At 41.0% G+C, this 17,283-nt stretch overlaps 1 protein-coding gene across 13 annotated transcripts in view; it reads left to right on the forward strand.

Annotated features, from left to right (window-relative positions):
• The window catches only part of Eph (Eph receptor tyrosine kinase), a 293,268-nt gene that overhangs the window by 269,808 nt on the left and 6,177 nt on the right, over positions 1 to 17,283 (forward strand). For 3 of the 13 annotated variants that reach the window (XM_077653432.1, XM_077653442.1, XM_077653443.1), the window contains 9 exons: positions 1,858 to 2,154; positions 2,844 to 2,955; positions 4,928 to 5,004; positions 6,819 to 6,863; positions 8,906 to 9,303; positions 11,133 to 11,231; positions 13,061 to 13,180; positions 15,417 to 15,611; positions 16,668 to 16,810. In XM_077653432.1, coding sequence (XP_077509558.1) covers positions 1,858 to 2,154; positions 2,844 to 2,955; positions 4,928 to 5,004; positions 6,819 to 6,863; positions 8,906 to 9,303; positions 11,133 to 11,231; positions 13,061 to 13,180; positions 15,417 to 15,611; positions 16,668 to 16,810 — 1,486 coding nt within the window. The remainder of the gene's footprint in view (positions 1 to 1,857; positions 2,155 to 2,843; positions 2,956 to 4,927; positions 5,005 to 6,818; positions 6,864 to 8,905; positions 9,304 to 11,132; positions 11,232 to 13,060; positions 13,181 to 15,416; positions 15,612 to 16,667; positions 16,811 to 17,283) is intronic. The other 10 variants (XM_077653434.1, XM_077653444.1, XM_077653437.1 and 7 more) reach the window with 8 other exon arrangements.

The following is a 17,283-nucleotide window of genomic DNA, read 5'->3' on the forward strand; positions in this document are numbered from 1 at the left end:
GCTTGGCATCGGGACCCATTGTAGCCGTCGCCTTTTGAAGCAACAGTGCAGTTTTCAAAAAGGTTGTGATCTGCTAAATGAGTTTTAATAACCAATACGGTTAAGCACTATTGGTCTCCTCGATTTGGCTGCACGTTCTGCACTAGTTCACAAAAGTGCCATGGCAGTGCAGCACCATGTCTTGTGGTGCGAGTGTAGCCTGATACCATCGCTCTCAGGGCAGAGGCCAAATCGAGCACAGAAATGCAGAAATGTTCGTCTCCTGCGACCGCGTGTTGGAGTTTGTTGCTTGATTCGACATGTGCACAGGATTGTTCCAGCTGTATTGGACACCGTGCATTTTTTTGAAGTGGCGCATCTCTTGGCATCTGCCATTAAACTTGCCAATTTTGACAGTGATGACTCCGCTCTTTTTGTTACGTTGTGCAAAGTGGTGCGGGTTGAACGGCACTGAGTCAGCGGGTACTTGTGGAAAGGTAACAACGAAATACTCAGACTTTGAACAGCCTAGCTCTTGAAATCTGACTGTTGTGCGAGATCTTTGACATTTAGTGCGTGCGGTTCAGGGTGTCGCCAATCTAGCCAAAAATTATCTCCTGTTGTCCACCAGTTACACAGAAGAACTGCTTGATAACTACTATCTTTGACTTTTCTGAACTCCACAACTCGCGTTCACTGTCAGTGTACAGTGGCGGCGGTGTACTGTCCGATGCTGACTGGCAGGCACAGAGGTGGGCTGAGTAACAGGCGAAGGCATAAGAAGGCTGGCAGTTGCAAGACCAGTTGCTACTCTGCTGAGATGCAGCATCTGCTGCCACATGCTGAATGCTGATGTGGAGGCCATTTATGCAAAATGAAATAAGTCGCAGCGAGTCATCACAAACATTGTGATTATCTATGTATTATAAAACAACAGCACCACCTGTCTCTTTTACAAAAGCTCCGTCGTGCTGAGTGTGGCTACCATGGTTGTCCAGCGCGGGAAATGTGGCCGTTTCAATGCTGCTTATAAAACAAGCATGGCCACGGAGCACTCTGCTACGAAGTGTGTCAAGCACCTTGACTGCTTGCATGAGGGGAGAACTCGTGGGGAAGCTAGTGCAGCACTACATGAAATCGAGTGTCGAAGTGCAGATGATGCTAGCTGCACTAACAGGTTTAGTGCTGTGGTGCAGATGGAGCTAGCTGCGCTAACAAATCAAGTTCAGGAGTACTGCACTGCCTGAACTGTCACTAAAGTGCTGCCAAATCGAGACTTTATATTTCATGAAGATGTAATTTAGGCATCACCTGAGCATCACTACATTGCAGTTTTCAGTGCAGTTTTAACTCAGATTTTCTACCTTACATTTCACTTCAGGTCATATTTATCCCCCCCAAAAAATTACTCTTAACATGGCCTCAAGTGTTTTGTATTTAATTCGCTTATGCAGAAAAATTGTTTTTAGTCAGCGCTCATGTGTGTCTTTTATATCTCTCGTCCCATTTTCTTTGTGCTGTTTTCTTTCACAGTGTTTTATTTAGTTGCCCCTCTGTGTCCCGTTTTGACTTTCACTGTTAGCTTTGAGAATGCAGTACATACAAAATTTAGACATAGGAATTGATAGAAGTGCTTGTCATGATACTTCTAGGCAAATTTCTACATAGGTGTCTTGGGGCTGACTTCAACAAGTGGTGGTGCTTTGTGTGTATGTTCATGTCTTGCGTAATTTTGTTTGTGCACTTTAAACTAAACATTTAGTTATGGGCCATGCTGTAAGACAAGTGGGCAACTATACATCTTTGTTGTTCAAAAAGCCCCAAGCTTTTATGTAGACTTGCACACTAACTGTATTTGCTGGGCTTCCTATTTTGCAGTGCAATCAGTGATCTCCAACGTGCGTGCCAAGGCCATCAAGAGCACTGAAGTGTTGCTGGCATGGGACGCTCCTCAGGACCCCTTTCCAGAAATCGACCGCTACGAAGTGCGTTACTTTCCGCGCAAGTGGGCCAAGAATGAGACTGTATTGCAGTCACACAAGCTGCAGCTTGCGGTCACCGGCCTGCGGTCACGGACAGAGTATGGCTTCCAAGTGCGCGTCAAAACAACACGGGGCTTTGGAGAGTACAGTGACACAGTCTTCCTCACCACCGGCCAGTACACTCACAGTCCAGGTGAGGCCATGCTTCTGGCTGTCTTAACTGTTTGTTACCTGCAGCTGTACCAGTGTAGTGTTCAGAAACATCCAAAAAGAAAAGGGAACTTGGACATTAAAGGATTGTCACAGAACTGTAACTGACAGCTTGGGTAGGGCAATCATGTTGGTTCTTGTGTTACTCATTAACTGAAGTTCCACTGCCTTGGGTAAGGACAGTAAGGTCATTTCCGACTCAGTTTCTTGTCCTTTTTTGTCACTCATGTTGTACAGCTTTTGTTCACTTAACACATACTCGGCATCACCGGAGCTGTCACTGGGACATGCACTGGGGCTTCATATTGCGAGGATATGGGCTGAATGCCTGGAAATTGACTCTGGTAATTGCTTTGTATGATAGCCTGCATGCTTTATTCAGTTCTTGGACATGTTGATAGCACTGTTAACAATATTTCGATACAAGCTGTAATTAAACGTGTCAGCGGTTTCTTCGATGCCTACATGTTATTTGAAAAGAGAAGAAGACAGAATGGCAAATTTCTTGTGTCAGTGATGAAATTAGAGAGCAGGGCCTCTAAGGAAGCATTAAATACAATAATATTTTGTGTTTTTCATTTTCTTGGACTACCATCGCTTTTCTTGACTCTAGAGGTCTGCTGTCATCCATCTGGTTTTTGTTGCAATTTGTTTTCCTGCCTTGCTGTGCAGCTCTCGTGGGTGATGAGGACAAGGTCCAGGTGCGCATCATCGCTGGTGCCACTGTGGCAGTCATTCTTCTAGTCGTCATAGTGATTGTTATGATCATACTCTACATCAAAAGGTATGGTTCAACATCATTTTGTCAGCTTGTTAATAATAATGCATACATTGAAATATCTTGATTGGTTCCCAACTTTCGTCTTGTTACGATTTATAAAATGTATGCCATGGGTGACCCTAGAAATTCATCATTTTATCATCATGGTGAAAGAGTGTAATAAGTACAAATGGTAACAATTACATGAGTATAAAATGGACAGTGATATGTTAATATGTATAGCTTGAGGAGTACTTGAACTGATCAATGCATTAGAGTTCACTATTAAGTGAGAGTGCTGAGTGTACTACATATTTTTATGCAGTACACAGAATTAAGTTTCCACAATTTGTTTTTCTTGCTGGGGCATTTTAGTGCTTACTGTGCTTCCACATACTGCACAAACTATTTCGTGTAGTTTCATGCACCTTATTACTGAAGTGGCTTTGAAAAGAGTGATAAAATGTTTATAGTTGCTCTTATAGTTTAAAGCATTGTGGAGTTAAATTGAGGTGATACTTCGAAAGTGGTTTTTAAAAATTGGCTATAGTAGTTGTAATGAAAGCTTTGGCTATTAAATTTCCTGGAATACTTCTAAACGGATGCAGCTTGCAGTAGAGCTGGAAACTAGATTAAAATTTTGTCTAGTATTGTTTATTTTTGTTTTCATTTGTTTCCACTACTCTTACCTTTCTTCTTAAAAGCTACTGGATACAGAGTCCTGAAGTTTTGTATTGAGTAGAAATGATAATTGTATGCATCTGGTACTTAGATTATGCCCTTTGAGCAAAATAGAGATTTATTATGTTCATTTTTTTCTCAAAGCAATAAAATTGCTATGAATGTTTTTGTCTTGTAGTTCATTTTATAATATAAATACTAATTGATTTAGACTATTGATTCTAGATCCATTCATGGAAAATTCATTGATTGAAGTCTGTGGTAAATTTTGTTTCTTTACACCTTATACTTCCTGAGAAAAAGGTTCATAAACCTCCACAAAAGCTATTTGAGGAAAAAAAAAAAAATGGAAATAGAGCCTATGAAAACTCACACGTTCCAAAACTCCTAATTCCTACTCCAATGATGGAAAAGGATCAAAAATGCATTTTTGAAGTCGTGAATACCCAGGTGTAATATGTTTTCTGAAGGCTAAAGAAATGCTTTAACAGCAGGTTGCAAAATCTAAAAATCAATTTTATTTTTTATTTACAATACAGTCTCACAAAGTAGTTATGGTGCTTGGTTGCTGACCTAATTGACACGGGTTTGATCCTGGCCACGGCAGTTGCATTTAAATGTTCTATCAGGTCGCAAATTTTTAAAAATAAATTTTTTTTTTCACAAAATAAAGTCTCATCATTGAGGTGGCTCAGTGGTTGTGGTGCTTGGCTGCTGACCCAAAAGACACAGGTTCAATCCTGTCCATGGGGTTGCATTTTGATGGAGGCAAAAGGCTGGAGGCAGAGCTGTGTGTTGCCAGTGCTTGTTATAATTTACCTCAGGTGATCAAAATTATCCGGAGCCCTCCACAATGGCGTCCATCACAGCCAGAGTCGCTTTGGGACATTAAACCTTATAAACTGTAAAACAAAGTCTCATTTCATCTTGACTATTTTGCCTGATTAATACCTAATTGGAACAAAAGAAGTGCTAGTTAAAAAGTGCAATCGGTGAGTGCATTCTAAGTTGTCTAGAATGCATCACTGCATTCCTGAAGCTGAATATGTGATATTGAGTAAGGTGTGTAAATATCATAAACATTTCAGCGCTGCTTGAAATACAATACTCCCATCATTATCACCAACACTTACTTTTGTGGTATAATGTTGATGTATCAAGGGTTTTACTATAATAATACAATGCTTTCAATAAATTGATTTGTTTGCATATACTGTATTGTCAGTCAGTGAGATAAAATGCTACTTTACGAATGTTGAGAGACATGCTACTGCCTCTTTGTAGCCTCTTGACTGACACTGTGCTTATTTTCCAGAAGCTCTGACGACTGCAATAAGAAGCAGCCAAGTGACTGCGACACCCTGGAGTACCGTAACGGGGAAGGTAAGAAATGTAAGGACGCCCATTTTGTTTTCAACCTCATCTCTTTCCTGTCCCTGTGCATGATGCTTTCTGCAGCAGATTAGGGTTGGTAACTTGCCACTGGGGGGCAGCCTTGTCTAACACAGTGACGGCTATAGACAAACATGCTGACCAGTTGTAATTTCTTAGCTTTCAAAGGCGCTTTGTATCTACCAGCTTTGTTCATTTGTCAGAGCCAGATGCCTTTGTTAAGCTCTCGACATTTTTTTAGGCTCAAATTCACACTTTCATCAAATTTGTGTCTAAGGTCATGTTATATCAGGCTGGTATGTGGCCAGATACAGTCGGTGTTTTTTAGTTCTTGCATGCCTGCAAGAGGCAAAATCAATTAGTGATTTGAATTTTGGATCAAAGCTGCATTCAATATTGTCTCAAATAAAAATTATATTTACTTGAAATTTATCGTCTCACGAGGTTGCTTTGTAATTGACCTTGGAAGCAGCCAAAGATTTTTTAATACGCTTTTCAGTATGAAGCATGATAGGCATTTTCCCTATGCTCTGAAAAGCATTTGGTGAACTGAAGTGCAACTTCTAATATGTCCGCAGTGAGTTGTGTTTCCTGCACGTTATTCATGAGCCACATTTACAAGTTTTCAGAGATTACACCAGGTGGTGTACCTGGAGCCTAACCAATTCAAACATGCTATGCTTGCCAGTGCTGGGTGTGCAGTGTTAAAAGCTAATTTCTATTTTGTTATATTTAGCATGACCAGTTGCACTTGTAATCTGCCCATAAGAGATTCTCTGTAGGTCAAGTTATTCAAGTTTTTGAAAATTTTGGGCTCAAATTAATGAACTCCTTCCCAACAAAAAAGGTTGGGCTACTGTCAGGAGTTTTTAACAGTGCAAAATTGAAGGAAACAAAGAAATGATTGTTGTCTAAGGGATGCAAATAGATTGTACTGGCTGGTCTAACTTATGGACAGCTTTGACGCAAAACTAATTCGTACTAATTCGATTTGAACCTAGCTATACTCCGCAACAACTTTTTTTGACAATGTTGCCAAAGCTACAGAGCCAAAACACGCCTTCTCTTCTTGCGCAGCTAATTCAGTCTATGGTTGCAGTTAATATTTTCCTTTTAATACATGGTGCATTGGCAATACTCATTATTTAAGGCATATTTCTAACATAACTGTACACTTTCGATAGACATTCACAGCAAAAACACCTTTTTGATTACAACAAATTTCTTGGGTACGTCTGAATACACGAAGCTTCGATAGATAGTGCTTGCTACACCATCAACGGAACGATGCAATTGCACAGCGTGCCAGATGGCTGTCCTGCACTTGAACTAATGGCGGAGTTGCACAGTTACAGATAGTCCACCCCTCTACCGTTCTCTTCATTGGCAAAAAAAGTTTGAACCAATTAGTCGGAAGGCTGCCTACCAGGAAGAAAAGTGTTTGTTGAAAGCGCTGTCAAATGCGGTGTGAAAATATATAATATAGTACAAACGAAGTCTCTAATATTCAAATGAGAACTTGTCAACGAATTAAAGCATAGCTGTAATCTCTGTTATTCATGGAAGCACAGCTTGGAAAATATTTCATCTTATCAAAGTGTAGAGTTGTTCTTATGAGCATTTTGTAGATCAGGAAGATATCACTTCAGAGAGCAGCTCTGTCTGCAGTGATAAGAAAAAGTAGATGATATGGCTTTGGCTCACTCTCTTGAGCTTGCTCTCCTGTTTTCATCTTCTGCTTGCTTTCCTCTGGTCTGTGGGCCGCTGCTGGGTGCTGGTGAACTGACGCTTGCCTTTCCTTCTTGCTTCTGTAGTAGTCCCCGCTTTGGAACACCCTCCAATTGTTCAGACTGCTCGGTGTAAGTATGAGCTTTCTGCTAACCATCCATCACTGGCTTGCATGCCATTGCAATTGCTGTCTGGATTCTTTTGCTACTGGGCACATTGTTCCACAGCACTTCAACTAATAAAATAGTATTGTATTGTTTATTTGCAAGGAATAAATAAAGGAAAGACTAGAAAACGTTCTGATTTTAGCCGAAGTCAGTTGACCAGAGCCAAACTGGCAAGTCTTGGTTGTTGCATTTTAAATGCTCTTGAAGATAACTTTCTTCTTCTAACTTCCTATTCTGTAGTAATTGCTGTTTGCGATCAGTTATCTGCACTGTAATTATGGGCTTGTTTTATTCCTCAAGTGTCTTGCAATAGCACTTGGATGTAAAATTTATTTTTCCTGGTGTCTATATTTTCTAAGGTAGTTACTTGAGTTCATTACTGCGTAAAATGTAATAAATGATGTGCACACCCAGTGGATAGGATTATAAGCACCTTGTTTTTGCTGTAGTGCTGAACCCTGTAGTTTTAAACTAGTGGTTTGTGCTAAAACCATTTTATCATTGTACCACTGAAAAAAGTGGTACGGTTTTAACTTAGTAGACAATACCAAGTAGACATGCGAAAGCAGGTGTTTAGCCTGGTTGGTTCATGGTTTTGCTTTGCTGGGTCGTTAGCATGTCTGGCGAGGATATCAGACTCACGTTGAGCTCTGATCGAGGTTAAGCTGATCTGATCTCTTCGCCCTGCAGATGGAAGTTGATGAAGACGATGATGTGCAATGCACAGTGTAAGAGTGCGTTGCAGTTTAACACGAGGCGTGATCGGCTGCAGCGATAGCATAGTGCTGTAGTGCAGTGGCCAGCACAGCTAATCTGTTTGTGCCGTGCTGCCATGGGTTTGAAACCTAGTCGTAGCATTATTTCTTTATTTCTGCACCCTCAAGGTCGGGGATGCCACAAGATTCTTGGTTGTGTTTGGCCCCGTGACATAGTGCTTTCAAACTAGAATACGAGAATATTTGTAGGCTCAGCGCAGCAAACTGTTCTCGATAACTAAAACTGCTTGGTACCTCAAAATTGTTTTTATTTGCACGGTGTTTTGACATGTTGAAGGAATCCAAAAACTAGAATATTTTGCTGATTAAAATACAGGTAACAAAAGTGTGTTGCCACCTTGCCAGTTTTTGTACATTGGCAATTGTGCAGATATTTTTCTTCTGGAGTAATTTGCTTTGAATGACAAATGCTTGGTCTTGTTTAAAGAGGGATGTTGTCAAAGTAATAACAAGCAAATGGGTACAACTTATATTATTTAGTATTTGTACAGTAATAGAATCTTGCAAATTTTTTAGCCCTTATTTATTCAGTTTCAATACTCTGGTTGGTCTTAAATGTTTAGAGTGTATCCTGAAGTCTTTAATTTTAGTCGTATACTGTATGTAATTCAAACTTAAAACTTTCTCACAAAGCACTTTCACAAAAAGGAATAGCATCAACATATGTGATGAGCCAAAATTGCTAATTTGACAAGTATATGATGGACAAGATAGGAGTGCTAGAGAGGGGGTTCAAAGTACACTTTTTACACGCATCTGTACATTTCTTGAGGTGTAACGTTCTGTAAGTAAATATGAATCTTGAAAAATTAATATGAGTGTTTATGGCTTCTAGGGCTTTTAATTTACACAAGCTAAGTTTAAGTCTTTAAAATGCTGTTGCGGTATTTTGGTACGACATGGATGCCAGAGTTTAATTTTTGTTTCAGTGCTTAATGACATCAAGGCTTTTGCTTTTTCTTTGTTTTTCCACACTTATCAGAATGTTCACTATCAAATACACTTTGCAACGCCTGTTTGTCTAAATTTTGATATTCACAGCAGAAAATGCTTGTGTGGTAACTGTGCTCGTGTTGTGACATAGGGTGTTATTATATAAAAGGAAGAGGGATATTGTTTCACTTTTCCCATTACAGCCCATAATGGCGATTTTTAGATTGTATTCTTACACCTTGGTCTTCATTTTTTTCTTCATCTTCCTTCCCCTCGTTTTCTTTTACTCACCATCAGTGACAACACCACTGTTCACTCATTGTCCGGGCGCTACATCAAGAGCCTACATTGACCCACACACGTACGAGGATCCCAACCAGGCGGTTCGAGAGTTTACCAAGGAGATCGACGCACTTCACATTACAATCGAGGCAATCATTGGTGGTGGAGAATTTGGTGACGTATGCCGTGGCAAGCTCAAGTGCCCTGGCCGGCCGGAGGTTACTGTAGCAATCAAAACTCTCAAGCCGGGCTCCTCGGACAAGGCACGAATGGATTTCCTGACCGAGGCCAGCATCATGGGCCAGTTCGACCACCCCAACGTCATCTTCCTCCAAGGGGTGGTCACCAAGAGCAACCCCATCATGATCATCACCGAGTACATGGAGAATGGATCCTTGGACACTTTTCTCAGGGTAGGTGTTTATCTTTCTGTTGCAACTTCACATCAGGAGTTGTTCCTATATTGGATGTACCTTAAACGGGCACCAATGGCAAATTGAAGTTGGCCTGTATCAGTAGACTAACACGTTCTAATGATAAAGCTCCTAGTTTCAATCAAGGCAAGGTTCTTATAAGCTAGAAAAAATACTGGTGTTGCCACCACCAGCTGTTTTTACATGCAAACTGAGGTGACTTCCACACCGATTTTTTTTTACACGGACAATCTCGTACGCTAGGCTACACTGTCATTTGTTTCCAAACGCTCATCGCACAGTCCTTCTCGACCTTGATGGCACAAGTTTGAATCAAGTGACAGGGAAAAATGTTTCATTTCTAAATCCAATTTTCTCTGCGGCATGAGGATGAGGAGGAGGAAAAGGGGAAGGAAAGGTGGGGAGGTTAACCGGTAGATGAAACCAGTTTACTACCCTGCACTGGGGGAAAGGGATGAGGGGATATAAAGGTGAGGGAGAAAAGGGAGTGATAAAAAAAGCAAAAGGTGAAAAGGCCTCAGCAAAGTCACAGCCTGTCGCCTGTCGTGCAGGCCTGACACTCTTAAGAACTGCAGGAGGGCCTGGCAGGCCCTCACCATCGATGGTCGCCGGGTCAGTGTCCAAGAATCTTGAACTCTGTTAGCGGACGTGAATCGATGTGTTCCAGCGCACGGTGTAGAGAACATTTTTCAGAACTGTATGCTGGGCATTCACAAAGAATATGAGATATGGTGTCGTCGCGGCCACAGATGCCACGGCAGTAAACGTATAATCTGCTATTGAAGAAACATCAATAGAGCAGCAATAGCCAAAAAAAATTTTTTGCTGAGAACTAAAAATTGGTTAGAGCAGTCATGAGTGTCCCTTATAACAGCGTTTTTCTGATATGTATTATCACTTGCTGTCTATGTAAGCCTATAAAATTTTTACTCCTGTGCTCTGTGTATGTCTGATAATCTTGTGCTTCTGGCTATGTTACATTGTTGTTTGGGTGTTCTGTTGGGTTTTCTGCCACATAAGCGGCTGAGGTTATTGTGTGCCAAATATGAGTTACATTGTTGATTCAGATAAGCATAAAAAATCTGTTCTGCATAAGAACACCATTTCTGTTTCCTCCGGTACCTTATACCAGCCTGTTCAAACTGCTGTAGAACTTATCCGCTTGGGCAGACTCATTAAATTATCAAGGTCAATACTGGTAAAGCATATAACATGAATCCGAGTTGCAAAAGGTTCTTTTGAATTAGTGTGACTGCAGATGAGCAGAAATTGTGTCAATCCTTTGATCCTTTGAAATGTGAAATGGGACATAGCAGTCATGAATCACTTGTTCTCTCATGGAAATGGTGCGCATTTATTGCGGAAATGGTGCACTTTTGATGACAAACATAATGTGGTATGCCTCACGTTGTGTACAAACAAATGTTCAGTCATCACAAAGCCACTCTAGTAGAATAACATCTTGGAACAAACAAAGCATTGCTGATAAGGCAAGCTGACACAATTGTATTATGCGAGGGTGCAAACTGTAATATGTAGCAATGGAACATAACTATAATTGCTTGTATATTTTTAACATTCTGTTTGGCTAACTGCTAATGTGGCTAATTTGCTATTGATTGGTCATTCGGCCTCTATATTCATGGCGGCATGTCAAATACTCGTCCCAGGCATTCCAACCTTTTTTCCCCTTCTATTCCTTACAATTATTGTGGAGCTGACATTTTTCTAGGTAGTTTAACTTCCTGTGCGGGACAAGAAGTTAGGAGCGCTGCTCACCGCTCACTTTGACCATCTTTGTTTTTCAGGCCAACGATGGAAAGTTCCAAGTGATCCAGCTTGTAGGGATGCTGAGAGGAATTGCGGCAGGAATGCAGTACCTTGCTGAAATGAACTATGTACACAGGGTGAGCTCTCATCATCACTGCAGTCGAGCTATAGCTGAAATTTTTCTACTGCTTTTCTAACAAAATACCAGAAAGGCATATAAGCAGAAAGGTGTCAGCTAGGGAATTAGTATTGCGATTAGCATTCACTTGAGCACGGCCAGTATGTATACAGATGGAAAGCTGTGCGACTTGCTAAAGCTTTTTTAGTTGAAACATTTGTCTTAGTCTAGGATTGATATACTAACACACAGGATAGAAATTCTTTTGCCGAGTTCGTGCATAGTTTGATAAAAAGAAATTCACTGTGCATCTAGATTTGTCGGTTTCATTTTTTGGCAACAGAAATACCTGTATGAAACTGGATACGTAATTAGGTTCACATTTGTTCATATGCAAAGTGACAGTGCTAGGCAGAAAGTATGTACATTTTGTCAAATTGTTTGTTAAGTTCATCATATCATTGTATTAAGAGATAATTGTGCTAGTTGTTTCAAAATGATAACAAACAAAAGAAAAATGGTACATGAAATGCAGGGGACATACAAAGATGGGTTAAGGTTTCATTTCCTAACTCTCTTGGAAGGGCTGGAGCTTGGTCACTTGGCCAAAAGGCTATTTCTAATTGCACAGTTTTTGAAACAATATTGCTTTAAGTTTTAAACTGCTTGAGACTGCAATCTTCTATCTATGTCTTTACACAATAAAATGTGTTAGAATGAATGCTAAATGGCCATGCCCCCACAACTCCTTGCGCTTTCTAGACAAAACAAACAGTACACCTCGTGCCCACAGCTTTCAGTCTCAGTGAGCACAGTTAGTGGTGTGTGAGGCAAATTTTTGTTGCACCCAAGCAGTTGCAGATGTTTGGAGTGAATGCTTACTTCTGGCATGTCTTTCCATCCACCATCAATAGTAAGTTGTAGCTACCAGTAAGCGAGCTGCACAGTTTTTGTTGTTTGTAGTTTGGTGTCGTCAACAAATATTTAAGAAAAAGATCAGATTAACTGGCTTCTTGAATGAAGTAGGCATAGACATAAGAGACGTCTTGAGTGAAACAGGCAGAACAATAACGTGATCAAATAATGTGACTTTCCTGGTCAGGAAACAGGCTGTGGTGCACTTTGTTTCTAGGAGTGAAGGATTTAAAGATATGTTTCTTGGGTATGTTTCTTGGGCATGAATGTTTGTTTATTTCATGCGCACAAAAAGATAACATTGTTCCTATCCCAGCTGTTCACCTCTGTTTGACACGGTTGTCCACTGCTGAAGGAACACACACCACAGTGGTAGCACAGCGGTTTAGACATCTGCCTCTTATGTGGGAGGTGCAAGGTTTGATCCCAGTGCAGCAAGGTACTTGCCAGTTTTCCAGTCGGTACAATTTTGTCCTGGTGCTTGTCTTCTCTAGAGTGATCCCACCTCATGCAGGCCAAAAACATGGTAACCTTGGTACTGCTTGGCCATCCTGCCCTTGTTCCATGAAAACCAAATCATTGTCATCATCACCAAGAGGGAACACGAATGTGCCACATGTTGGATACTTTGGAACTAGCAAACAGTCACAAGCAGCAAAGAGAGATATCATTGTTCCTGCGCTTTTTTTCATCTACACAGTAATGTGGACATCATCATTATTATGCTCTGAAAATTTATCGGAGATCAACATCATCTTCTGCTCTGTGGAGCTGTGACCTAACTCTGTCACACTCTCCTGTGTTCACTCTAACTGTGGATGACCTGTACATCGCAAATCGCCATTATAAGGGTGTTGCTATTGTATTTTGTATTGCTGTTGTAACGATGTTGTTGTATACATGGGGCTTCATTTTCCTGCTTGTGTGTTTCAGGATTTGGCTGCAAGAAATGTGCTTGTCAATGCCAACCTTGTGTGTAAGATCGCTGACTTTGGCCTGTCCCGTGAGATTGAAAGTGCCACTGAGGGAGCGTACACAACAAGGGTGAGTCATGTGAGTGCACATTTTGTGCAGTCTTGTAAGTGTTTTTGCTGATTTTCTCACTGTCATGCATGAAAAATGCCCGCACTTCTCACACCACTGTTATTACAGTGACAGATGCATGGCATACATTCTTGATGTTTCATGTTGGACATCTTAAAAGGGCTCTGAAACACCTTCCGAGGAGAGCACATCAACTCGCTCAATTACTACATTGTGTCGTCATGAAAACCTGTGTCAAATAATACACTTCTACATGCAACAGAGGACCCACAATCACGCGCAAAAGTTGGCGAGCCCTTTCTGGCGACTTTTTCACGCTCGCACCTGAATATACAACTTCAGGTGTAGCTATTGGTTTGATTCTTTAACACGTCTGGCAGCTACCAAGGCCGCGGCCAATAAGCCGTGTAGCTCCAGTGGGTCAGGAAGCTCCGCTCCCGGAGGTGGGGTCGGTGGAGGAGCGGCAACCTTCCAGTGTGCAAAAAGTGATGAGAGGAGAGGGAAAGGTGCAAAGACATAACTCATAAGGTGCATAACTCAGCTTTTAGGAAGAGCATTAAAAAAATTCTTGCCAGACAATATTTGTGAAGCGGCATGCTTTTACATCCCAGGCATACCGCAATTCAGAGCCCCTTTAACACAAAACTGCAGTACTTCATAGTGGTATCGCCACGAATTGAGAGTGAGAAGGGATGGATGCCTTGGCTGGTGTGTCACTGGGCCAATATCACTGTGGCACACAGATAGAAGGGGCAGAGTAGAAGGAACAAGAAAAGGAAAAGAAGGGATAAGTGATGCATGTTGCAGCCTGTTTGCCCAAGTGATGACGAGGCTGCATGCAGGCCATTTGCTGTGCAAGAATGTGTTTTGCTACAAAGTTCTACTAATAAGATTTATAAATGTATAGAGTTAATCATTGTCTTTCATTAATGTTAAGTGAACACTCATTATTGTACATTATGTCAGCTGTATGGTATACATGGTGAACAAATAGCCATAAATTTCATTAAGTTGCAAGTATCATTTGCTGTATTGTATGAAACTGTGGTGTAGAGGATGTTCTTCCCAAGCTGTGACATGGATGTGATATTTGATCATGTTCACTGCTATTGCAGTGTTGTTGCAGCATTATCTGCTGTGCTGTATGCTGCTGTGCTGTGATATGTACAGGGGTTGTGCTATTTGGTTTCATCAAAAAAAAAAAAAACACCAATAAGAGTACACCAAATTGATTTTTCATTATCCAGAAGTGGTCGGTATCTCTGGCATGCATGTCACAACTTCCTGGCTATTCAGTACCAATTATTGTAGTTCATAGGGGAAAAAGTATCTGCTGGAACCAGGTATGCAGTGAGAGCAATATCTTTAGAATTTTGTACTGCAGTTGTGAATTTTGATGCATTGATCCATGAGCTCAGACTTGTTACTGCAGATTAGGAGGCTTCACCTTAATTGTAGCTAAGTGGAGTCAACTAGTATATACCAAACATCTGCCCAGCCTTATCTCTCGATTAGAGCTGTTGCTTGGTTAAGTAGGTTTTTCTGCTGCATGTAAGAACAATCACAACTCTTAGAACTGTAACTAGCAAGTGTCATAGTGAAACAACCCATTAATTTCGTGCCATCACATGAAGCCAGTACATGACACATGTGCTGGCTTCATTGATGTTAATTGGCAGTTCCATAGCTGCTGTAAGCACATGAACCATATGATGCTCAGTCCTTTAATTCAGCACAAGGTGGACCAAAACATGGCAACCAAGCTTTTAGAAAAAATGTTCGCTTACGTTTTTATCTCACATCCTCATCATTTGACTTCGACATTCTTGCTTTTTGTTACGACTGTATGCCAGCCCACTGTAAGGATAGCTCCTAAATTGACCATCTGTGTGTTAATTACCGATACACGAGTTGCTTGTTAAAAAAAAATAATAAAGGGCCCAGATAAACTCTTGGTCACTTTTGACCACATAGGTACATCATATATTTCACCAAAAAACCGAAAATTCATGAGAAGATTATAATATTCGCTAAAAGAAACCAAAAGTCTTATTCTGAAATGAACACCCAAAAAATGTCTGCCAAATTTTAAAAAATAAAAGGCGAAAGTTCCAACCCTTAGATATGCAGTAACATTGGCTAAATTGATTCCTGTGTAGCCGTGCACGGAGTGTAGAAAACCAGGCTCACCTAATTGCTTCAGTCAAATTTCTGGCTGTAACATTCTTTTTGCTTTCCTCAACAGGGAGGCAAAATACCTGTTCGGTGGACAGCACCCGAAGCCATTGCGTTCCGCAAGTTTACTTCAGCGAGTGACGTCTGGAGCTTTGGCATAGTCTGCTGGGAAGTGATGTCATATGGCGAACGACCCTACTGGAACTGGTCCAACCAGGAGGTCATCAAGAGCATCGAGCGGGGATACCGGCTTCCTGCTCCCATGGTGAGTTCCTATCCACCTCCTTTCCCGAGTGTTATTTTTATTGAATCACAAAGCTATTTGTTTTTACTGCGTACTCATATCAGAATGTGATGTCTCTGTGCTTTTCAAAAAGTCTTAGTTGTTCTTGTTCAAGACTAATGTAATGCCTTGGGCCATCTATTTCGGTACTGTTCTGAAATTTTTCTCTTTTTGTGTTGGTTTTAGTATTCTAAATCCCAGGTGTTTTACTTTTTCTGCTTTATCCTCATCTTGTGCTATCTAACTTTCATTCCACTTCCAGTATTGGCATTTGCATATTTTGTGGTGTTTTTTTAGTGTTGCTGCATTTTTTCTCAGAAATTCTCATTATTGTGTTTTGTGTGCCCCCCCCCCCCCCCCCCCCCCCTCCTATGTGTGCCCTCTCTCAGAGGACCTTTAGGGTATTTGAATGAATAAATAAATAAATGAGCTTGAAAGGTCTTGCGTGTGCAGAGGAGAACTATTCAGAAAGAGCAAAAAGTGTGCCTTTCACTTGCATGTGTGGTCTGCAGTCATGTGACTGCAGGTAAATAGTGTTCACGTTTATGTGGCTTCTACCTGCACAGGCTTTGCCAGAAGTACGCAGCCCGCTTTTTTTGACAATTTTTGAAAACTTTGACAACGTTGCCTTCATGGCAGTTACTTTCTAGTGTTATAGCAGGCACCCACTGTAATCTTACTAATTTTCGTCGTTGAATGAACATTTAAAACATGCTAATAGGTGCTACACTGTCCATGGGAGTGGATTTAAGTGGCGGTGAGGCAGGGGGAAGACACTGCATAATGTATGAGACATAATGCACCCATATAACGTATGAAAGTCACGTTCTGTACGCGCTTTGCTAATACACAGCCTGGGCCATCAGCTCAAAACAACACTGTGCCTTCTCCAAACATGAATTCACTTATTGTGACAGAGTTTTCAATGCATTCTCATGCTGACTGTATGAGGTTAGGATTTACATGTACTAGCAAGGTTAAATATAAGTTTTCCGCTGCATTGCACCTCTGTCTCACTGATTGTCTTGTTCATTCCAGGATTGCTCAGAAGCTGTGCATCAGCTAATGCTGGACTGCTGGCAGAAGGACCGATCACACAGGCCTCAGTTTAGCAGCATTGTGAAAACGCTAGACAAGCTCATACGCTGCCCTGAGAGTCTACGAAAGATTGCTCAGAACAGGTGAGCGAACTGTTATTCTTTTTTTTACCAATGAACTTGGAAATGGTTGGCTAATGGTAAACAATCACCTTTAGTGATTTCATTCTTGTCATATTGAGAGCAAATTCTTTCCCCATAAATCTTGAGAGCCTGTGTGTAGACCAACGCCCATCTGTGATGTAAGCAAGGCGTGGTGGCACTGCTGTTGCCCAGTGCAAGTGACAGCTGAAGATGCGACCTATACGAATGCATCTAAACAAAAGTTTTCAAAGTAGTTTTTTGATTTCAAAGTGCACATGTGAAGTCGTCCCTTCATTCATAGAAGCCTTGCACATCCTAGAACGCAATGAGAAAGAATCAAATACCAATTCAAAGTCGATTTATTTTTAAAATGTCACAATATGTGCGGTTTAGAGTTATGGGCGGGAGCACAGCCCATATATGAACGCATGTAAGCAAAACTTCTGAAAAAGAAATGTCAAATTTGGCGGTGT

Source organism: Amblyomma americanum, chromosome 2 (assembly GCF_052857255.1).
Source record: "Amblyomma americanum isolate KBUSLIRL-KWMA chromosome 2, ASM5285725v1, whole genome shotgun sequence".
Taxonomy (NCBI): domain Eukaryota; kingdom Metazoa; phylum Arthropoda; class Arachnida; order Ixodida; family Ixodidae; genus Amblyomma; species Amblyomma americanum.